The 20,040-nt window shown below is 42.7% G+C and overlaps 1 protein-coding gene across 1 annotated transcript in view; it reads right to left on the reverse strand.

Moving 5' to 3' along the window:
- Positions 1-20,040, reverse strand: part of MFSD4A (major facilitator superfamily domain containing 4A) — a 46,663-nt gene that overhangs the window by 11,320 nt on the left and 15,303 nt on the right. The window contains exons 2-3 of the mRNA XM_081322454.1: positions 18,597-18,795; positions 16,611-16,850 (exon numbers count right to left, since the gene is read on the reverse strand). Coding sequence (XP_081178580.1) covers positions 16,611-16,850; positions 18,597-18,795 — 439 coding nt within the window. The remainder of the gene's footprint in view (positions 1-16,610; positions 16,851-18,596; positions 18,796-20,040) is intronic.

Consider the following 20,040-nt stretch of genomic DNA (forward strand, 5'->3'; position numbering starts at 1 on the left):
CACAGGTAGCATAATTACATACAAAGAAGCATAGCCTTCCTGCCTTTAAATCGGTGTGTGGAAGCAAAAATGTTTGCAACTGTGGGTTCTGCTGGCAAGTTGTCCTTTATGAAGTTTCTTTTGCTACATTTTATAAAGAGTTAAAAAAGGAACAGGTTCCACTAGAACACATGGTGTAAGATAGCAACACATTTTTAATTTATTTAATTCAATTTGGATGTTACCCAATTCCAAGTACTGGTAGCTTGGGGCAGCTAACAGCATAAGCATTATAAAAATGGTCGAATATAAACTTTAGTCAAAGCAATTGAAAAAATAACTACAAAACCAACCAACCAGCCAACTAGAAAGCTATCTCACCACAAAGCAAACATAAAATATCACAAAGAGGATAGTTCCACCCACGCTATCCCAAGACCTGAATAAATTGTCTGGTCTTTAAGAACGTCATCAGGGCAGGGACCATACAGATCTCAGGAGAGAACTCATTCCAGAGGATATACTTTCTGATTGCCAAAAGATGACACTATTCAAACAAGAAGACCTGAAGCACATCCACTTGGTTAGCTCTTACCAGCTAGGCAGGTAACAGAGTTTGGTGGTTCCTTGGATAACCAGGCTCCATGCCATGTAAGGCTTATAGGCTACAATCAGCATCTTGAATCATACTTGGAAGCATACTGGCAATCATTACACTTGCAGAGCAGAGGTGTCACATACTAAGACATGCCCATTACTGCCTGAGCCGCTGCATCCTGGAACAGTTGAAGGTTCTGAACAGTATTCAAGAGCAAACCCATGTAGAATGTGTAGTGATAGTCAAGCTGCAAAGTGACAGGGAGTGAGTAACTGGCTGGAGGACTAACTGATCCAAGAAAGGGTGAAGTGGTACATGAAATGGAGCTGTGTAAAAGCCTTCTCATGGTCTTCTACAGCTCTATGGCATAAGATGGGCATATGTGTAGTGCAAAAAAATACACCTGAACTTCAGCTGATCAATAGACGAGATGCATTATAGCCATTATGATTAGCATGCTTGGCTCTCCAAATGACAAGCTGTAACATTCAACCCAACGATGACATATGACATGTTTTTTTTTTTTAGAAAACCTTCGCCCATAGGTTTTTTCTCACTTAAATCACAACAGATTGTTGGGGGCAATTAAGCTGACTTTGTAATAATGCCGCTTGGGGGGTGTATGAAAGCCCTAATAAGCAGGCATATACATAGAATGAAGGCTACTGCTAAGCTTGTAAGCCGCCCTGAGTCTTCGGAGAAGGGCGGGATATAAATGGAATTAAAATAAAATTAAAATAAAATAAACATGCATTTTAAACTAAAAGTACTTCTCTGCCAACTGAAGAAACAAAGTGCTGTTTTTCATTCTGCCAGCAGGTGGCAGGCCAGGACCACAGATCCTAGCAATTTTGGTACCGCAATGAAAATAGCTCAGCATTCTACATCAACACAACGGCTTATATTTCAAGAGTACAACTAAATTGTGCACTCTATCTGGACAGGCATTGTCTAAAGATCAGACATGGATCCCAGAAAGTTCCTGATGACACTTCATCACTAGTGCTTTGCACTGTTGCATTCAGATAGATAAAAACATCCCCCCCATAGCCTTCTGCCACAATACAAAATGATTTTGTTAAATGCACACTGATTTTGCTAAGCCTATTTTGTGCATTGGCAGAGTAGAAGCTGTATCTGAAAGTAATTAAGTAATGCTAATTGAAGCTATCTTTTCCCTCTCCCATCTGATTGATGGTGACTGCTAGAACATTCATAATTAATGGGTGATTGTCCTGAGATTGTTTTATTTTCTGTCTGTGACTTAAGAGAGCTGTAATTTCACATTTCCTGATTTTTGTTGGCTCACAGAATTATTTTAAGGTATTCTCTCCCTGACTGCTCCCCTCTCCTCAACTGAATTCATTTAAGAGGTCTCTATTGTTCATAGAACAATAGAAACAAGAACAGCTAGTTCAGCCCCATGGAAGAAAAACATTTTCCCTTAATAGTTAGAATCCTTCCGGAGGTCAGGACCAGTTTGCGCTAATGGCAAATTTGCTATGAAAGTGAGAACAGCAAAAACAGATCATTTGAACAATGCCAAGCCATAAAATATTGGGCAAACACTCTATGTTACGTGTTGGACTATTCCTATATGATTGGAATAACAGTACACTTGCAGATGGATGCAAGGATGAATGACAGCAGTGATTCAGTATATGTGAAACCTACAAAACTGAGTAAGGCCAGTCCATGTAGCTATTATCTTTGCCACAACCTGGAAGGAGATTGCCAAATAAGATTAACATGGCATATAAAATGACTTCGAGCAAGTGCCAGATAGCAATGAGGATTATCTGAATCATGAATTATGTACAAGAACTCATAACTATCCAAAATCAAATGACTGGAACGGTGTTATGGGTATCTGATGTTATATATTCCCCTACATTGACAAAATCAGGCAAATTGTCTTGGTAAAGTGCAGCATTTTGCTAAGCTGGGACAAACCTGGGTCCTTTTCAAGGAGAAGAAATAGCTCACAGGAACAAAGAATCAGATCTTTGCAATAGCTTTTCTTCAAACATATTAAATAAACAGCACTGACTTGAGATACTTCACCAGCAAATTTTCCCTGTCCTCAAATCCACAGTTCCTTCTCATTTCTGGTGGAGTGATGTGAAGTAATATACATCTTCATCGCTGCCATCATAATTCATGTCATAAGTTTCCATCAGATTGGAAAGACCAAGAATTGCCTGTCTTTTCAGTCTGAAGCCAATACTACTAGAAGTTATGGGAATGAAAGTATCTTATTATAAGCCTCAAAAGTTCTTGGAGCTGCCAGTTTAAGGAAGCTCTGATTCTGTTCTACTTATTTCTAATCTCTTTTTGCAGATCAATTACCCGGGCCTCAACATTCTCAATAATATTCCAACCTTACAGAAAGTTATTGAGGGAAGGATACAAGTAGCCCTTGCTTACTGACCAGTTGCTTAGTGAGTGTTCAAAATTGCAACAGACTTCCCCAAAGTTACCTACAACCGATTTTCGAAGTTCCAATGGCAACACACACATCCTGTAGCCATGTGATTGCATTTTGGGCACTTGGCAATCAGCTCTCATTTGCAACCATTTGTGTCATCTCCCAGTCACATGACCACAATTTTTGGCAGTTTTTTTTCTAGTTTCCAGTGTTTATCTCCAATTTCTGGCAAAAAAACACCAATTAAACAGATTTTGTTGAATGACCATGGTGTTTTCTTAATGACCAGAGTGTTTGCTTATTGACTGTGGCATTTGCTTACTGACCGCCAGAAAAGCAGTTGTAAAATTGGGCATGGTCACATGGTAACCCGCTCATCATGACTTATGAGCATAATTCCTGGCTCACTTATGGTTGTAAGTTGAGGACCATTTGTATATATAGTAAGGCTCAACAATGTAAACTGGGAATAAATAAATAAACCCATAAGAAGGAATTACAATAAGAAACTTATTTTTGGTGTTTCCATTTCTTTCTTTCCAAGGTTTGATTTTTAATTTGGTTCATTTCCTTATTGCCCCACCCCCTTGCTGGGAACATCTGACAATAGTGATATTATTAAGTGATATTAAGATGTTTTTTCTCCATCATACCTCCAAGAATGCACTCCTGTTACTTTTCTCTGATTGTTTCCTTATTAACATACCTTTGTACTTATCTACAATCTATGAGGTCAGTCTTTGCAACAAAACTGTTTTGATGTAGGAGAGAAAAAAAATAGCCTGAGGTCAACCAGTGTCTCCCATGAAACAAGAGACTGGAATTAAGATTGCTAGGCTTAGTTTAACACTCTATATCATGTAGAAACTTTCATTATTTAAGCAAAGTAACTAAGTACATTTTTCAACTTTAATATGATACATCCCCATTGAACAGCTCCCAGAGACACTGGGAGGCATTTGCTGCACATTGCAAGTGAAAAGACATAATTATTTCAAAAACGTAGGTGCTGCATAAGTTGTAGTTTCTAGTTGCTTCTGAAAGGTAGCCTTAGAATCTGTTACAAGAATCTAAATAAGAGGGAATTAAGACAATTGCTATAGCTAGATCTTCCTCTCTCAGAAAAGTTACTGGACAGCCATTTGTCTGAGATGGTATAGGGTTTCTTGCCTGAGCAGGGGGTTGGACTAGATGACCTCCAAGGTTCCTTCCAACTTTATATTATTATTATTATTATTATTATTATTATTATTATTATTATTATTATTATTGTTATTGTTATTGTTGTTGTTGTTGTTGTTGTTGTTGTTGGTTACCATACCAGGAAAAGTGCCACTTGACTTTGAACAGAAACAAAAAAGAAATCTCTGAATATTTTAAGGGATGGCACTTTTTTGGAGACATCATCTTGTCCTGTCACTGAATTTGCTCTTCCTATACTCCAGTGAAATTCGTCTGCCTCCATCTAAGTATTCTACAACTGTTCAGTTCTCTTCTTCCTCTGAATTTTGCTTATTTTTCACCTTTAATTCTTTTAACAGCCAATTTGGCTTCTACTGCTAGTTCATCTGCCAAGATACATATGGCCAGAGCCAAGGCACTTTATTGCAGGATCTCACAATTTGCTTTTAGAGTGATATAGGTAATCTGGCTCTGTTGCTGAATAACAAACCATAGTACTGGACTCACCAGCCTACCAGAAGGCAAAACAAACAGTACATTCAGATTCTTTTTTATTTTATGTTTCACTAATGCTCTGTCTACAAGGCTAATGTTTTTGCACCCATGTAGCATAAATAAAGAATGCAAACAATGGAGTCCCCTATTTTCCCAGCAGAGATAAACTGAAAGTCAACTCCCATCAACCTCCAGACACCATAAATCCAACAAAGCTGAAGGAGACTGGGAAAGCTGTTAAATGCCTTCACAGCAGAGAGTCTACTTCAAAGAAGCCTTCCCCCTCCCCTGTGGATGTGGTGGATTGTTACAACATTCCACATAACAAATAGTATTATCTTATATGACCTACCATGGTCTGAGCTAGTTTTTCAAATCAGATCAAGTTAATAGCGAACAAATAAGCAGCTTTTGCTTCACAAACAGCTTAGGTGTTATTACTCCTCTGGCCAGTGAGCAGGGGCACTGATATCAAAATTTCTGTTACTGATAACTAGTTCACCCATCTATCTCAAGGTAGTGGTTCTTGATCCACATTTATACATGGTAATATCATTCGACCCATTAAGAAGCTGTGTAATTAACTTAAGAAAACATCCCTATGGTTAGTTTTCAATCAATTCATTAGAAGAAACCTTATCTTGTCAAGATTCTTCCCCAGCCTTATTCCACTGCTTTTAAGAAAAATCTGCCGAAGAGGAAATTTTAGCAGATGAAGCTCCATTCCATCCCGATTCAACCCCACGGAAATTGCAAAGTCGCGTGGTTGAACGGAGAGGTGGACACTTGAGCTGGGTAGTATTTCTTTATTGAGTCAGAAATGAAGCTGGGGCAAAGGGGTTACCTGGCGTCTCTTATACCTGCCCAGGTGAATGGTGACCAATAGATTTAAACCTGGGCTTCCCGCCAGTGCAGGTGGCCAATGGATTTAAACCCTGGCTTTCCGCCAGAGCTGACCATGCCCTGGGGCTGTCAACGACTCGCTCTATTCAGGCTTTCCTGCCAAAAGCGGTTATAGCCTGGAGCTGTCCAGCCCCCTGCTGTGCTGACATTTCCGTGTATGCTTTAAAGGCATACACTACAGAAATAGTCAGGGAACTATTGAAAGAATGTACCGAGGACCAATCAAAAGGCTTAAATCTGAAAAGTCTTTGTTTAGTGCTCTACCTCTGTAGGAGGAACTGGATCCAATCCATCACATAATCTGACTCCTTTTCTTTTTTTTTCTGTATGTGCAATAGTGTGTTTCTTTAAACTGAAGTTCAGAGTTGCGTGCTAACATTTCTCACAGAAGATACCCTGCCCATGTTTTCTATCACAAAAGAAATAAAAATTAGGACAAACTGCAGCTAATGCTAGAAGATCACAAAGAAACCAAGGAGTAATATTTAAGGATATGATGGGGTGGATGAAGGAGCAAGAATCTGATAGCAGTAACAACCCAATGGGAAAAGGTGTATATAAGTGCAACAGACCCCTTCACAATAAGCTTTCGATTGTGGCAGGGTAATATCCTTCTACAGGGATGCGGTGGCTCACTGGGTTAGGACGCTGAGCTTGTCAATGAGAAGGTCGGCAGTTTGGCGGGTCGAATCCCGAGTGCCGCGTAACAGAGTGAGCGCCTGTTACTCGTCCCAGCTTCTGCCAACCTAGCAGTTCGAAAGCATGTAAAAATGCAAGTAGAAAAATAGGGACCACTATGGTGGGAAGGTAACAGCGTTCCGTGCGCCTTTGGCATCTAGTCATGCCAACCACATGACCACGGAGACGTCCTCGGGCAAGCACTGGCTCTTTGGCTTTGAAACGGAGATGAGCACTGCCCCCTAGAGTTGGAAACGACTAGCACACATGTGCGGGGGAAGCTTTACCTTTACCTACTATACCTCTTCCACCACAGATGGGGAAAGATGAGAAATTTATAATGTTCCTAATATTGCTAATAAACATTTCTCAGCATCCCTTATTATTGCTGATGCCTGCTAGCAGTGCTGGGCTTTTAGCCAAGCTGGATGATGCTTGGTTGCAAATGCTTACCCTAAAAGGAGATTGAGGAAGGAATGCTAGAAATCTTCTGGCATTATGTGAACTTTTTAGGGAATCTTTTGGAACTCTTTTGGTATTTTATATCCCAGAATTCAAGATCAATTCATCTAATGACCTTAGGCCATAGGCATCACTTAATACACAAAAACATTTAAGGCACATGTCCAATTTTAGGACTATTGCTAGAATATTTTCTATCAGAAAAAAGACCACCCACACAAATCACTTCAAGGTTAGCATAGTTAGCAGTTGTCACTATTTCCCACTTCATTCTTTTATGGCAGGCATGTCAAACTGCCGGCCCGCAGGTGGATGCATCATGACGAAACCGCACCTTCCCCATTGCCGGCAATGGAGGAAAAGTCATGATACGTCGCACAATGTCATGTGACGTTGCGAGTTTGACATGCCTGTTTTATGGTCTCCCTTACTCAAGAATGATGGATAATAGAAACCACATAGTATAAAAACCTTGTCCCTTTTAAACAGTGCTAGAATTATAATTTTCTCTAACCAAACTCATTGGGTAGCTCCAAGCCAATTTAATAATACTTTTTGACCATTATTATAGGAGCCCTAGTGGTGCAGTGGTGCAGTATTGCAGGCAAATTCTACCCAGATTCTGTAGTTTGATCCTGACCAGGTCAAAGTTGACTCAGCCTTCCACCCTTCTGAGGTTGGTAAAATGAGGACCCAGATTTTTTTGGGGGGGTGGGGGAAATATGCAAATAATGCTTACACTGTAAACAGTCTAAAGAATGTTGTAATGCACCAGGGGGCGGTATATAAGCCGAAATGCTATTACAATTATTGTTACTTCTCTTGAAATTCCAGGTATGGAAGAGAAATTACATGACCCTTCATATGCCGTTGGATGTTTCAATCAACATGGTCACTGATCAGGAATGATAAAAATTGTAGCATCTGGAGTTCTCCACCTCTACTTCTGCTCAAAAGAATGATCCTCTTAAAAGAAATACTGTGAATAAATGCTGAAATATGTAACAGTTATCCACTAGAACAATTTGTGGTCCCCAGCACATCACTGAACCACACTCCCAAGAAGATCAAGCCAATTATGAAGAATGGCCTCCAAGCTGCCCATCCTTTCTTGTTGACCAACTATTCAAAATAGCTGAATGTGATTTATTGTGTTACATTATAGGCCCTGGATTGCAAAAGGGTTGCTCTGCCTTACATGCTGCCCCCACTAATTCCTCAGTATTTGGTCTTTCATCTTTGAATCCTGAAATATCTATAGCATTTCTCTGATTTAAAAAAAAGTACATAAGCCACATATTTTATATTTATTTTGTGCCTATGTGTAAGTATCATCCAATACAGGTGTCCCTCATACCAATCCCACATATTTTTTTACACATTACAGAATTTCAGACTGCATTCTCACACCCTGCCCACTCTATCACCATATTGTTTAATTTGCAAAAAACAAAGACAAAAAAAACCCAAAACACTTTTCCTTTTGACAAAGAATATTCATTTCTTATGTTCTACCAGCTCCATATGTTTGCTCATCTACATCATATTTGGCATGTAAAGTAGATTTATCTTATATTTCCCAAGAGAGGCAGAAAATAGAAGCTCTGCCACCCACCCAAGTGCTGGAAAACTTTACAGAGGCTGTGAAGTGCTAAAAATTGTGCAAGCACATTGCAGGTTTAAGATTTGCATTATCAAAGCAGAGAATCATAACAAGCTATTCCCTCCAGTAACAGGTCTTATGAGACTGTCACCCAGGAGAAGTGAAGAGTTTTCTAACTAATAGCTATTTTTTGCCTCTTTTAAAACTAAGAAGCCAATGAGTACATTTAAAAAAAAAAGCTTTTCTCAACATAAGACCTCTTCAACTCAATGATGCCCATGACATGGTTAGGCAGATGTCAGCTTCACTATGTGCACAGCCCAGATTTTGGCCCTCAAGTGGTCTCCTGCTTCCCATGGATTCCACTGAGTCACACTGTTTAGTTTCCTATTCTCAGGAAGCAGGCACAGCAGAGAAACTGGCAGACAAAAAAAGTCAGTCAGCTACAAGTGAAAATTAGAAAGGATTTTTGTCAATATTTGTTTGTCTACAACTTCTCTTCCCCCATTTAGCAAAGTGGCAGTAATTTCCCAAATTTCATTCTAAACCAGAGGTCTTCAAACTCGGCCCTTTTATGACTCATGGACTTCAACTCCCAGAATTCCTCAGCCAGTGTGCCTGGCTGAGGAATTCTGGGAGTTGAAGTCCATGAGTCATAAAAGGGCCGAGTTTGAAGACCCCTGTTCTAAACACTGGTTTAGAATACATGTAGTTCTTGACTTACAAACAGTTCGTTTAGTGACGGTTCAAAGTTACAATGACACTGAAAAAAGTGACTTATGACCTTTTTTCACATTTACGATCATTTCAGCATCCCCACAGTCACATAATCAAAATTCAGTTGCTTGGCAACTGGTTCATGTTTATGAGGGTTGCATTGTCCCGAGATCATGTGATCACCTTTTGCGACCTTCTGACAAGCAAAGTCAATTTTTATTTAATTCCATTTATATGGGGTAGCCAGATTCACTTAACAACCTGTTGCTATTGCTAAGCACATTGATTTGTGCTTCTTAGATTGTAAGCCGCCCTGAGTCTTCGGAGAAGGGCGGGATATAAATGGGATTAAAAAAAAACAAAAAACCTTGTTACTAACTTAACACTGCAATGATTCACTTAATAACTGTGGCAAGAAAGGTCGTAAAATGGGGCAAAAGTCACTTAACAAATGTCTCAGTTAACAAAAGAAATTTTGGCTCAATTATTGTTGTAAGTCGAGGACTACCTGCATAACAATTTACCAAGTATATAACATGGATGAGATTATAACGTGCTCAAACATGAAACTCATCACTCCTACAACATTTCGGCAATTTTAGCAATGTGGCGACCCTGGGGAGCTTCACAGTGATATTTGAGTCCTGTGAAGGTTTCGGGTGAGGATGAGGACGAGGACGAGGTGAGCTGAGCTTGGGTGCCTGCCTTTGGAACGCCTATATGGTTTACCTTGGCTCTGGGAGCCTGGACTCTCCGAGGGCTCCGAGGACTCCGAGGACTCTTTGAGGACTGTCAGCTGAGCCCGGAGGAGGCCGGAGGAGCCCGGAGGAGTTTCTGGACGGCTTGGTGGACATGGAAGAGCTGAGCAGAGCCCCGTGCTGTACGGCACTGACCAGCTGTTTGTCGATGCCGCAGGGGCCCGGCAAACTCCGATGGAGGCTGTTGGACGCGGAGGAGCTGGGCGGAGCCCCGATGGAGGCTGCTGAGGCTGCTGAGGTACCCGAAAAGATCCAGATTTTTTGCTGGAGCTCTGCTCAACGTGGCGCCGACCGGCTGACCGTCTGTGCAGCGGGGGTCTCGAGACCCCCTCTACGGAGCCTGGTGGCGTTCCTGAGACCTGTGACGCCCGGATTAATTCTTTACAGCTCGGTGGTGCTCCGGAATGCCTTCCTGCTGCTTGGGGAGCCGCGTGTTGTTGGACTGACTATGAATCGCGGCTTGGAGCAGCGGGGGGGTGGTGAAAATGCTGGAGTGGTGGAGACGTCGTTTGGCTGGTGTCCGAGATGGCTGACGGTGAAGGGAGTTGGCCTCTCTGACATGGTGACCTGGCCTGGTGGTGGAACGCGGACGCTGTTGCCTCGGACGTTTGTGAGGCAAAATTTAATCTCTGCGCCGCCAGAAAATGATTAGACCATGTTGTGGTTTTCTTCTTGGCTGACTATCATCCGGTCTTTTTGCAACATGGAATTGACTTATACAATCGGAATCTCTCCTACCATTTTGTGACTATACCGGCTTATTAATCCTGATGTATTTTATAGATTCTTTTGCTCTAACTCCCTCCTCCTCTCCCCCCTCCCCTATAATGGAAGGTCCAGGTTATAACCACTGTGGGAGAGTGGTTAAGATTTTACATCTGCTGCCTCCCAGAGGTGAGAGCTCTGGGTGGTATTGCTCCCCCGGTTTTATGTACCAGGCTGCCCCCCCGGCCTTGACCGCCGTGAGAGGGCGGGATTCGATCTGTTCCGGGGTTTCCCAGCTCTAGTGGCAGTGGAGCTGGGGGAGCTGGGCTGGCTCTCTGGTCATTTGCCTTCGACTTATTTATTTTGAGATCCTCCCGTATCGATCTGGTCTGCCTTGCTGTCTTTTTGTCGGACTTGTTTAATGATCATGCGTCTGACTTATTCTTGCACGGTCTTGCCCTCAGGGGGGCCCCCCATCCTGGGAGCGACCCACCTTACTCTTTACACCTCCTCTTGATGAAGGGCCCGATTGTTGGGACCCTGAGAGATGGTTGGGCACGTGTAGGGGCCTCTGATATAAGCCAAATAAGAGGCCCCTGGTTAGTTTTTTGGTTAAATTTTTTAGGAGGTTAGGGAGGGGGGTGGGAACTTCTTTTGGTTGTTCGGATATGGGGGGCAGTCCCGCAACCGTTGTTCAGGCCAGGGCTGGGATTGATCGCGGAGGGGAGGAGCGGGGGTCGGTTGCCCCCGGGGCTCCAGGGCAAGTCGTGGGATTGCCCATTCCCACGACGTTAGGGAATGGCAGCAGGTGTAGGAACAGAGGGCCGTATCGATCTCAGGGAAGGCCTCTCCGCTACTTGCAAGCGGTGAGGCGTTCCGACCCTCTTGTTCTGCCCCGAGGTCCCGGGAGTGAGGATGTGCAGCCTCCTGAGCTCCGGCTGGTGTACTTGAATGCCAGGTCTGTCGTCAATAAAGCTCCTCTCGTCCGTGACTTGGTCGAGTGTGAGCAGGCGGACCTGGCTTGCATCACGGAGACTTGGTTGGGCCCAGAGGGCGGTATTCCTCTGGCTGATCTTTGCCCACCAGGTTTCCAGGTGCTACACCGGCCTCGGGCTCAGGGTAGGGGTGGGGGAGTGGCCGTTGTTCTGAGGGAGACCTTAGGTCTGCGGGAGGCCACCGTTCCGCAGATAGTCGGGTGTGAGTCTCTCTTTTTGAGATGCGGCCCTGGTGCGCAGTTGGGCTTGCTGCTGGTGTACCTTTCGCCTAGTCACGCAGCAGCAGCCCTGCCTGAGCTTCTCGATGTCCTCTCTGGGTTGGTGGTTGAGTTCCCGAAACTTATAGTTTTGGGGGACTTCAATCTACCATCTCTGGGAGGATCATCTGAGTTGGCTCGGGAGTTCATGGCTTCCATGACGGCCATGGACCTGACGCAAGTAATTTCAGGACCGACTCATGAGGGAGGCCACACCCTTGACCTAGTTTTCCTATCTGGTCGGTGGTTAGATGATCTTGGTGGGGGCTCCCCAATTATTATGCCCCTGTCATGGACCGATCATCATCTCCTGCGGCTGGTCTTCCGTTTTGCTACCCCCCGCCGTGGGTGTGTGGAACCAGTTAGATGGTACCGCCCCAGACGCTTAATAGATCCCGAGAGGTTCCAGGCAGCGCTGGGGTCCCCACCTGCCTCCCCCACTCACAGCTCGGCAGATGCCTTAGTGGAAGCCTGGGAAAGGGCAGCCACTGAGGCTCTTGACCGAGTTGTACCCTTGCGGCCCCTGACCCGATGCAGATCCCGTCGAGCTCCATGGTTCTCCGCGGAGCTCCGGGAGATGAAGCGTCGGAGACGGGGCCTAGAGAGCGGTTGGAGGTCCAGCCGATCCGAATCCGACCGATTGCGACTAAGAACCTATATTAGGTCTTATCTCGCTGCGATAAGGGTGGCGAGGTCTAATCACTTCGCTACCCTTATCGCGTCCGCAGATAATCACCCGGCCGCCCTGTTTAGGGTGACTCGCTCCCTCCTTAATCAAGAGGTGAGGGAGGAACCCTTGCAGGGTCGTGCCGAGGAGTTTAACCATTATCTGTCGGACAAAATTGCTCGGATTCGGACCGGTCTGGACTCCGACTGGGCAGAGTCTGACGATCAGGACACGGGCGGTCTTGTCGATATCACCTGGGAGGAGTTTGATTCTGTGACTCTGGAGGAAGTGGACAGGATTATGGGGAGGCTGAGCTCCACCACATGTTTATTGGACCCGTGCCCTTCCTGGCTGGTTTATGCAGCCCGGGAGAGGACACGCAGCTGGTTCCAAGCAGTTATATCAGCTTCTTTGAGTGAGGGTAGCTTCCCTGCCATCTTGAAAGAGGCGGTGGTGAGGCCTCTCCTCAAGAAGCCTGCCTTGGACCCAGCTGTATTGAACAACTTTCGTCCGGTCTCCAACCTTCGCTTTCTTGCGAAGGTTGTTGAGAGTGTGGTGGCGCATCAGCTCCCTTTGGTCCTGGATGAAGCGGATTATCTAGACCCGTACCAATCGGGTTTCAGGCCCGGGCACAGCACGGAGACGGCATTGGTCGCGCTGGTGAATGATCTCTGGAGGGCTCGGGACAGGGGTCATTCCTCTGTTCTAGTCCTATTAGACCTCTCAGCGGCTTTCGATACCATCGACCATGGTATCCTACTGCGGCGTCTCAGGGGATTGGGAGTGGGAGGCACGGTCTTACAGTGGTTCTCCTCCTATCTCCAGGGACGCTCGCAGTCGGTGTTGACAGGAGGGCAGAGGTCGACCGCGAGGTCTCTCGTTTGTGGAGTTCCTCAGGGGTCGGTCCTCTCGCCTCTCCTGTTCAACATCTACATGAAACCGCTGGGTGAGATCATTTGTGGCTTTGGAGTTGGGTATCATCAGTATGCTTAATAATTACCTTTTATCTTTTGTATGCTGATGATACCCAGCTTTTTCTTTTGACCCCAAACCACCCCAGTGATGCCCTCAACGTGATGTCCCGTTGCCTGGAGGCGGTTCGGGTCTGGATGGGGAGGAACAGACTTCAACTCAACCCCGACAAGACCGAGTGGCTTTGCATACCTTCATCCCGGTTTTATTCGGATATTCCATCTCTTTCTATGGGGGGTGAATTATTACCCCCCGTAGATAGGGCTCGCAACTTGGGAGTCCTCCTAGATTCACGGCTCACCTTGGAAGATCACATGGTGGCTGTGACTAGGGGGGCTTTCGCCCAGGTTCGCCTGGTGCGCCAGTTGCGGCCCTATCTAAGCCGGGATGATTTATGCACGGTCACTCACGCGCTCGTGACCTCTCGTCCAGACTACTGCAACGCTCTCTACATGGGGCTTCCCTTGAGGACCACCCGGAGGCTCCAACTGGTACAGAATGCAGCCGCGAGAGTTGTGTTGGGAGTCTCCCGATACTCCCATGTCACACCTCTGCTCCGTGAGCTGCATTGGTTACCAGTTGTCTTCCGGGTGAGATTCAAGGTGCTAGTAATGGTGTTTAAAGCCCTACATGGCAGGGGTCCGGAGTACCTTAGGGAACACCTGCTGCCGGCGTCTACTTCCCTCCGCCCTGTGCGTTCCCACAGAGAGGGCCTCCTCAGGGTGCCACCGGTCAGAGAATGTCGACTGGTGGCCCCCAGGGGGAGATCCTTCTCTGTGGGCGCCCCGGAGCTATGGAACCAGTTACCGGTTGAGCTCCGGACGGCGCCCGATCTTCGCTCCTTTCGCCGCGATCTGAAAACATACTTGTTCGAGCAAGCCGGCCTGGCCTGAGGGGGGATTGGTGGGGTTTTTACTATTTTTATTGGGTTTTTTAGTATGTATTAACTGTATTTTTAATTGGGCATGTATTTAATTACCTTTTATCTTTTGTAAATTTCTGTGTTTTATTCTTGCCCTGTACACCGCCCTGAGTCCTTCGGGAGAAGGGCGGTATAGAAATATTAATAAATTAAATTAAATTAAAAACATTTGACCTTTCTTTAAATTCCCATTTCTGCCAAAAGTCTTTGCTGTACCTAAGTAGAAAGACCTATAACAATTTGGGACAATATTCTAATAAATTTAGGAAATGACTCAGTATAAAAAAAATGTTTTATCACATCTGCTAGACCTGTTAAAAAAACCCAATAGTATTGGAAAGATATACATTATACAATGCCGAAAAAACTCTGGGATTTAAATTTGAAATGAAGCCACAACTTTTTTTTTACTACCTATGATCTTAGAAAACAATCACCATAATTTAATGAAATATATGCTTACAGCAGCAAAAACAAATCTCGCCCCATGCAGAAGAAGCACACAGTTCCAACACTATCTGACTAGCCCTTACAGTCTGGCTTCCCAGAGTACCTAAATATGTACAAGCGCAGTAAATCAGCAGATGGATAAAAAGGGAAAAGTTAAAAATTCAACAGTTATTTTCCTTTTCCTTTTTTTGGTATTTTAATTGTTGTTAAATTTGCTTATTTATTCTCTCCCTTTAGTAATATTTAAAACTAAAGTTACGATTGTAACGATACCATGATGATTTTAACAATAAGTAGTCAGCTCAGGAACGCAAGTTTTGCTATATAACAAATATTTTGAGGCAATCAGCAGCACTTTTTTTCCCCTAATGTTATATTCAGTTTTGGTTGAAAAAAGTCAAATAACGTTATCCTTCTAAAACTGACATCCTAAATTGTAATTAATATTGATAGAATATGTCTTTTTTACGTTATTTTTATAGTCTCAGTAATCTAACCAATAGAGTATCAATAATCCTTAATTAATACTACGTAAGTATCATTGTACTGAAACAATACAATGTATTAAGAATTACAAAATATATTAATAAAAGATATCACACCCACACCCCAAACCCCTCCAATTTGGGACAATATCAAAAGTCCCACTATCTTAATTATTGGAGTTTAACCTGTGTGTTACCATAACAGTAGAGTCTGTGACCATTAAATTTTTTCTTATTTACATTTATTTATTCAGCACAACATGCTTGCAATCAGGGAAATTTAATTCTTTTCTCTCCTTTCAAGTTTCCTGACAACCCTGCCCTCACCACCCTCCCATAGGAAAACAAGGCTCCCATTGGTATTACTAAGTGGGTACAGGGTAGACTTAGTTAAATTTCTCTGTCCATTCAGTGTAGACATTGATTGGCACACTGACAGCAGTGACCTGACTCCACACTTGCCACCAAATGGCCTCGTCATCTCCAAGTTGCCAATTAATGCACCCTCTTGTTGCCCTGTAACCAGGGCAGACCACTTCCACTGATTTGCCCTTGGCGTGACACTGAAACTCTCAATAGTACACCAAGTTAGAGTAAGTCTCTGTGAACTGAGTGGTATTCACTATACGATGTAAACATATATGTTCCTTAAGGTTGGTAAAAAAAATGCACCCACAGAAAAGATAGGGGGCTGAAAGGGAACATATAACTTCAGGCTGTTTTAACAACCTGTTCTAACAGTTCAAACAAGCTCAAGGCTGAGTGGAGATTGAAATCAGCAATCGCCCTCTTGAAATGGTACTGATCACAAAAACCATCAGTCATTAACTAGTCCTCCTACTTCCAGACTTTCTTCCTTGAAATATGGAATTTTATTAGCAAGGGGAAATAAGAAAAGTGTGAATTAACTGGACTCGGTAAAAGAAGAAAAGACAGCACCTCCTTCAGAAGGGACTGGGAAGGATTATGAATGTATTTCCTGGATTAGGAAGATTTAAAATATCAGACAAAGTATGCTTCTTCTGTAGCAAACCATTTAGGCAATCTATCCCTTGTGAATCTGATAATTCTGGCAGAGGCAGAACAGTCTATTGAATGTTGCTTTTATGTTCATGGCCTCTTGAAATGCAATATAAATCTCTAAAGTAAAGTATTAAATTTATCTGTGCCCCATAGTTCATATGACTGTCCTATTTGGAGAAAGGATGATGGTGGAAACATTTTGAGAAGACTCATCTGTCAGAATGTCAAAACAAATTGTAATCTGGAATCAAAAGCTTCTACTTACATTATTCCGAAGATGTGTACGAACCTTATACATGGAACAATTGGCTGTGAAGATGGCCATACTTACGTTGATCAGAGCCATAATCCAGAAAGCATAAGACACTCTGGTCACCACCAGTCCTTTTATAGGTAGGTCATAATGTGTCAGGTTCCCAGGATGATGTGGGACCAATGACTTCCGGATGTGAGGGAGGTTGCTGCTACCACTGGCTGTGCCATTTGCCAGGATGCAGTTGGTGTCTGACAGAAAAGGATCAGCTATCAGAGGGCTTAGCAGGGCACCAAAGCCCACAAAAAAATGAAGGGCCTACAGAGAATGACAAAGAGAACACTGCCAATAACAAATCTGGCCAGATGAAATAAATAGGGTTCAGAATGAATTAATAGTTTATCACTAAATTCTTCTGGGTTCTAGAGACAGGCTGTAGAAGGCTATGTACATAGTTAACTCTGCAATAAACTTCATATGCTACCCAAGAACTCTTGACAATTCGATTCTCCTTTGCGGAATGACTTAGAACTATAGACATCTCCTATATCACAGAAGAACCAGAGAATAAGCCAGCACAATTGTGATGCTGACCCAAGGTGTGATGCATACCAATATCATAACTGTGTTCAATATAACATGCCAAACCTTATTATGGTTTGGTTTATTATATCATCTAAACTAGATAATTGTTTAAGATTATGATGGAGCAGGAATAATTTAATCTCAATTTATAGCTGTGGCTTGCTATAGATTAGTTTGCTTTAACTACTGGTGTGTTACCCAAGATAGGATTAATGGCTACTTTATGACTAAGCAAAGACTAAACCTCTAGGAAAATGTTGTAACATGTCGCCATCTTTTGGTAGCAGAATATGAGATTGCTGTGAGATGGTTACTACCGGTATAGAATAATTGTTTCTCCAGCCACAGATACATTTTAACACAGCTTCATGTGTAATATTAACATGGTTTGAATAAGGTATGAAAGAAAGAGGGAAGTATCTATTTTAGTAAATGGGAACATGATAAGTACTCTAAAATATACAAAACTGGCAAAAATATATAGAAATATATACACAAAACTGACAAAAAAGCCACGGTAGTGTAGTGTTAGAATGCAGTATTACAGGCTAACTCTACTCACTGGTTTGATTGTGACCAGCTCAAGGTTGAGTCAGCCTTTCATCCTTTCAAGGTCAATAAAATGAGGACCCAGATTGTAAACCGCTTAGAGGGGGCTGTAAAGCACTATGAAGCGGTATATAAACCTAACTGCTATTGCTATTGTACCCACAGATTAATGCATTGATAAAGGCTTGTACATTCATTGTTTTAAAACAATGAAGTACTTACACCCCGTCTCACTTATTCAGAAACAAGTTATAAATTGATGCACTCTAATGCTCTCCAGGTCATGGACTGGTCCTCTTGACTGGTCTGAATGCCAGATCAACATTGAAATGACTGCATTCATTCATGATGTGCATTATTCCTTTGTGCTATATCATGCTTCTGTTTGGAGCCAACATGCCTTTATTTCTAGTTTTACATCCAAGTGTTAACCTGGGGAGAAAGAAGATATTGAGCACATACTGTATCTTCTTGCTCAGACTAAAGCATTTATAAAATGGAGATAAGGATTCTCTGCAGATTTTACTCTGCTAGTCATTGCCGACAATGGCAATGTGTTTCTCCATTTCAAGGCCATTGACCCAGTGTAGATTTTGCTCTAACTGCATACTATAGCATTTAGGAAAATCCTGTCCTTTTGAAAGCACCAAGAAAGCTGAGGCTTCCGCTCCATGATGAAGTGATTTTGACTGAGGAAAATACAGAGCTCAGTACAAAATGAAAAATTTCTTCCTTCTCCCTAACATAAAAATAAAGAAGGGATTCAGCTTACATATCCTCATATTTAACATAACATCAGAGCAAAATATACCTTATCATGGCAAGTACAATGGACCTTAAAGATTTATGAACCAATGGAGAAGTAGGGGAATACAAACACACAAACAGGGGTGCAAAGTTAGGCCCAACATGCACCAGTCCCTTTCTCACCTGCAGAAAGACTGCTGAATCCTTCTGATAAATCTTCACCAGCTGCAAATTGGAAAGTGTGTCAATACACCCCATGGCCAGCCCAGCCACAGCCATGACCACCGCAAGAACCACCACATTGTGACAGACAGGGATGATGGCAAAAACCAAAGAAATAGCAAGGGATGAGGCAAAGAGAGCAAGCAGAGACTGGGCCAATCTGGAAAACAAAAGGCACAAATTATTTATGTTGCTGTATCATAGGTCAATCATTCCAAGCACTGTTGTAAAGACTGTAATGGTTTTGTTCATGTGTTCTGATATAGGATCTTTGACTGAACATGGTACGAACTTAACAGTTGCAGCTCCCACCTTCTAAAACTGCACCCTTCAGACTATGGATGATGTCATCTCTCCTGGGGTAGTGAAAAGCCCCCCCCCCCAAACCTGGCTTTACTGCTAGGCTATTGTGTTGTGACTTTCCTATTGTGATACTTTGTTATTATGCAGGTTATTTTAGTTATTTTAATCCAGGCTGACTGTGCTGTTGGATGTTTTTCACTGATTTTATACTTTTTTAGATTTTGTTAAGATGCCGTGAATCTACTAGAGTCGTTGGTTATAATAAATATAAATAAATGAACAGAAACATAAATAAAATAATATGGTCAGTATAGTAATGAGATGCATTGGAAGCCAGTGATTTTTAAAATATTTTCAAAAGAAAGAGACTTTCACAACCCATGATATGTATTGTGCTGGATTATAATTTCTGTCATTCCCTGTGATTTATCTATGATATTTTCTCAATAGGAGCAGACTAAGATGACTATAATGAGGATTGCCAGATCTGTTTCCACTTCCTGCATTTTTACTATTCAAAGGAAGTATGTTTAACTTCCCCTATTTGTTCATCAGTAGAATTATGTCTAGCTTTAATTGACTAATGCTTATTATGAATCTGACACAAAACTGTGCCACGTAATGTAACTGATATCCTGATGTTTGTGGAAAACAAATTCTTCCCACCAAATTTCAAACATGGTAAACAATAAATCAAATAGGATAGATTTCATTCTAGAAAGATAATATTACAGATTAGTTACATGGAACCTCTTATAAATAACTGATTCTGAAAGGAATCATTATATCCAGGTAGGCTCCAAATAGGAGCTTGGTATTGATTTACACAGGAATGAAAAATACATATAAAAATAGGAGCAGCAAGTAAAAAAAACAACTGCTAAGTGCTAGTGATGTGTCAGCAACAGTCTCAGAGCTATAAAAGCAATACCTCTGGGATACAAAAAGAGCTCGTTGGGGAATAAATATGCAGATGCTAACAACAGATCCACTAGGAACAGGCAGTGTGCCAAAACTGGAATGCTACACATGAGCCTTGTGGAAGGAGAACAACTACTTTCTGCCCTCACCTGGCCTAAGAACACATTGAGAAGTTAAACAT

This window comes from Vipera berus (assembly GCF_964194415.1).
Source record: "Vipera berus genome assembly, chromosome: 3".
In the NCBI taxonomy this organism is placed as follows: Eukaryota; Metazoa; Chordata; class Lepidosauria; order Squamata; family Viperidae; genus Vipera; species Vipera berus.